The 3,570-nt window shown below is 41.1% G+C and overlaps 2 protein-coding genes and 1 non-coding gene across 3 annotated transcripts in view; all 3 read left to right on the plus strand.

Moving 5' to 3' along the window:
* Positions 1-1,368, plus strand: part of Pmar_PMAR022322 (hypothetical protein) — a gene marked incomplete at both ends in the record, with an annotated part of 1,880 nt that extends 512 nt beyond the window's left edge. Inside the window, 3 exons of the mRNA XM_002785533.1 lie at positions 709-798; positions 1,089-1,148; positions 1,333-1,368. Of these exons, the coding sequence (XP_002785579.1) occupies positions 709-798; positions 1,089-1,148; positions 1,333-1,368 (186 nt within the window). The remainder of the gene's footprint in view (positions 1-708; positions 799-1,088; positions 1,149-1,332) is intronic.
* An 86-nt stretch (positions 1,369-1,454) lies between these two features.
* Pmar_PMAR022323 (conserved hypothetical protein) lies at positions 1,455-2,311 on the plus strand (the record flags this gene model as incomplete). The annotated part of the gene is made up of 2 exons (XM_002785534.1): positions 1,455-1,583; positions 1,961-2,311. 2 exons carry the CDS (start codon positions 1,455-1,457, stop codon positions 2,309-2,311), a joined length of 480 nt encoding a protein of 159 aa, XP_002785580.1.
* Positions 2,312-2,697: 386 nt separating this feature from the next.
* Pmar_PMAR022324 lies at positions 2,698-2,769 on the plus strand. Its single transcript has one exon. It is a non-coding gene; the product is annotated as a tRNA-His (tRNA).
* Positions 2,770-3,570: the final 801 nt, after the last annotated feature.

Genomic DNA, 3,570 nt, shown 5'->3' on the forward strand with positions numbered 1-3,570 from the left:
CACATGCAAGGTGCGCATATCATATTATGATATATTTTTCTATGGGAGAAAATGAGTGATCGTTTAGAAAAGAAGAAAGCACTTTGTTATTCTCTCTCTCGAGTAGTACTCCTTTCACAAGGCAGATAGTGTTTAGTATGAGAGTATGGCTAGAATTCAGCAGCTCAAAAATGTGTGGCTGAGGCCTATTACATGTAGGGAAAGAAATTCACATGTATAGTATATGTAGGGAAACAAATTCACATGTATAGTATATGTAGGGAAACAAATTCACATGTATAGTATATGTAGGGAAACAAATTCACATGTATAGTATATGTAGGGAAAGAAATTCACATGTATAGTATATGTAGGGAAACAAATTCACATGTATAGTATATGTAGGGAAACAAATTCACATGTATAGTATATGTAGGGAAACAAATTCACATGTATAGTATATGTAGGGAAACAAATTCACATGTATAGTATATGTAGGGAAAGAAATTCACATGTATAGTATATGTAGAGAAACAAATTCACATGTATAGTATATGTAGGGAAACAAATTCACATGTATAGTATACATGTTGTTATTAATATTCATATGTGGCGACTTTGATACCATTGAAGTGCACACCTCGTATTTGAGCAGAATATTATGAACAACTACTATCCATGGGAGAAAATACAGGATCGTTTGAGTTCACACTGGATATTGATATGCAGGTTGCAGCGTGGGCACCTGATCGCGACGAGCTGGGTGATATGGTAGATCGACATGATATGGAGGGCCTGAGTGCAGCGGTCGGCGGAGGGGTAGTAGCACTTGGGGGGGATCTACGATATGGCGGGGGTGTGGTATAGGGAGTTATCAGTATGGGGGGATATGCATCTTGTAAACCACTTGTGTTGGTGGCGATATGGAGATGTTGGGGAAATTTACGGAGATGATCATTGTTGCTGATTCTTGTACATATCGCCCTAGTGATACGAAAAACACTAGTGAAAAATATATTTCACGACTACTGCATGGCGTGAATATCGCGTTTTTCGCAGAGAATTTTCACAGTGAAACTCCATTATTAGTAATATGGGTGTTTTTATAGGTACCAGACGTCGCAAAGCTGCCGCCTCCCGAGCGCAGCAACACACAGGGTGTGGTAGAGGTGATGGCCTCGTTGAGGGGGCAGATGAGAAGAGCTCAGAATGAGCAGCAGCAGAATTGAGGACAATTTTTGTGGCGCGCGAAGTTGACGTTGGTAATTTTAATAGTTCTGTTTCTAAACTATAATTGTTGGATTTTGGGGGGAATAATTTTTGTTGTTTTTTTGCTTCGCTCCGCCTTTTTAGAGTATCTGGTTTCGAGATCATATGAGGGATAAATAAATAACGAATTTTTGGGCGCGCGGTAAATTTGCTCCGATGAATTTTCTAATAGAATAGTCACGCTTACCGAATCAGTGGGTTAATCAATGGCTGAATCTACTGGTAAAAATCGATCATCTGATCGATTTACGTCATCTTCCAAATCCACAGGGAGCAACGGCGCAGCTGAGAAAGTGATGCAAAGATCAGTGCAGCAAATGAGGGAAAACGTGGAGGTGAGTTTTTGTCATCGCCATGGTTTTACTCTTGACTTAAATTCGCCCGAATTTTCGAGTAAAGCGCATCACACTGCGTGATGGCTAATTTTGACCAATAAGGAAATGACAATTATTTCGATTATTTGTATCAATTTGGTGAGTAGGAAATCGATCAAAGTGTAATTTCGTGGAGAAGTTGAAGAATTTGCGTGTTTGTTGAGAGTTTTGCTCGAAAAATTGCTGTGGGTTTGGTATGATATTTTCAAAATCGTAGGAAAATGAGTGTCTCGGAAGTCAACTGGTGATAGTTGATAACAAAAGTGGGTTTATTGATGTCGAAATGCTGATTTCGCTCGCCCTGCACTTTACAGGGAAGATGGAGAGTTTTGTTTCAGCGGATGAGATTGACCGAAGGTGCTCTGGTCGATTCAAGTGGGAAGATAAGTGACGTTAATAAAGAATATGCGGATAATTATTCGGGAGCGCTGAAGACTGCGAGCGAAGCGATGACTAGTCTGAAGAGAAAAATTGATACTGATGACAAATTCATTTGGTGGTCTTTCATATTTTTCATTGCTGTTTGTGTATTTATCATTTTGAAACGGCTGATGATATTTTCTCTGTCTGCATGGGTGTTGGCGATGATCTCGAAACCAATAATGTTTGGATATCGAGAAGTTGTCGAGCCGGTGTATCGAACTTTGGTTGGTGACACGGAGGTGATTCCGGGAGTGGAAGAATTGTAGTATTAATATGAAAGTTTTGTGTTGTTGAGTTCGATTTGGCTGGTCGATCTGGATTAGAGGAAATCTAGTAGGACACTGTCAGCAGCAGGAGGCTGGTTGGTTTGTGTTGGTGGTAGTTCATAGAAGAAAATCTTTGCTGTGCGCAAAGAGGCATTGTCGTGTTGTTATGATGAATCTATCAATTACTCGAAAGTGAAAGGTTTACGGTGATACAAATGGGTTAACTACAATAGTCGATGATGATGGAGAAATCTTAGGAAATTGTTGGTGTAGTCTTTGTGGAGTTAATCGAGTCACCGAACATATATTTCGGAAATAAATGGTAATTTAGGGTGGCTGTATGCAATCTTCTCGTACACGACCCGCTCATATTTGAAGTTTTCGAAGTCGCTATCGTCTAGTGGTTAGGACGTCACGTTGTGGCCGTGACAACCCCGGTTCAAATCCGGGTAGTGACTTATTGGAAATAATTCATGTCCTATTTGACTCTAGCGAATTCCGAATCCTGTAACATTGAACACTTCTACTATCCAACTCGCCTTGTGTTGTTGAGTCCCGACCTGGGCAGCTTGACTAAGCGCAACCACTGAGAGCTGATAAGTCATTGAGAACTCCAATAATTTGCCCGATCTCAGAAATAGGTCATCCCAGACTCAATCGACAACTGTGAAGCGTGTTTGGCTCAAAGTTTGGCGCTGATCGAAAGCTCGAGGGGCACCGTCTAACGTTCTGGGATGCTTTGCTTTGCAACATGCAGCAGCCATAGAGCCTCGACTCGTTACCATATCTAGAATGCTACATTACGGATGAAGAAGACGATACGCGCGTCATAATATCGACGGGAATAGATGACTGATTGAGCTAACAGGTTCTTCCTTGACGTATTTGAGCATGCAAATTCGGGTATCGTTACAGACAGCAGTTACAAGCAAGGACTTTTACCAAACATCATCTCACGCTTTGTAGACAAACTAATGATGAACGAATAGTCACCGGATATTTACCAGTGATGAAAGAGAAAGACAAGTCGCTGAGAAGGAACGTCCATGCTCAACGGTACCCCACTGCTGTAATTCCTGCAAGCTCATCGTTCAACCACGCGCCGTTCCAGAGCAGAATATGCGCTGTCAGATTATATCACAGCAAACGCACTTCACTTGCCCGCGGTTTACTTGTTTAGTCTTTTAATAAGAAAGGGATGAATCTCGAATACTACTAACACAAGTCAGCTCAGATTAGGAGATTCAATATTACAGTAC

The sequence above is a fragment of the Perkinsus marinus genome (genome assembly GCF_000006405.1).
Source record: "Perkinsus marinus ATCC 50983 genomic scaffold scf_1104296932410, whole genome shotgun sequence".
NCBI classification, from domain to species: domain Eukaryota; phylum Perkinsozoa; order Perkinsida; family Perkinsidae; genus Perkinsus; species Perkinsus marinus.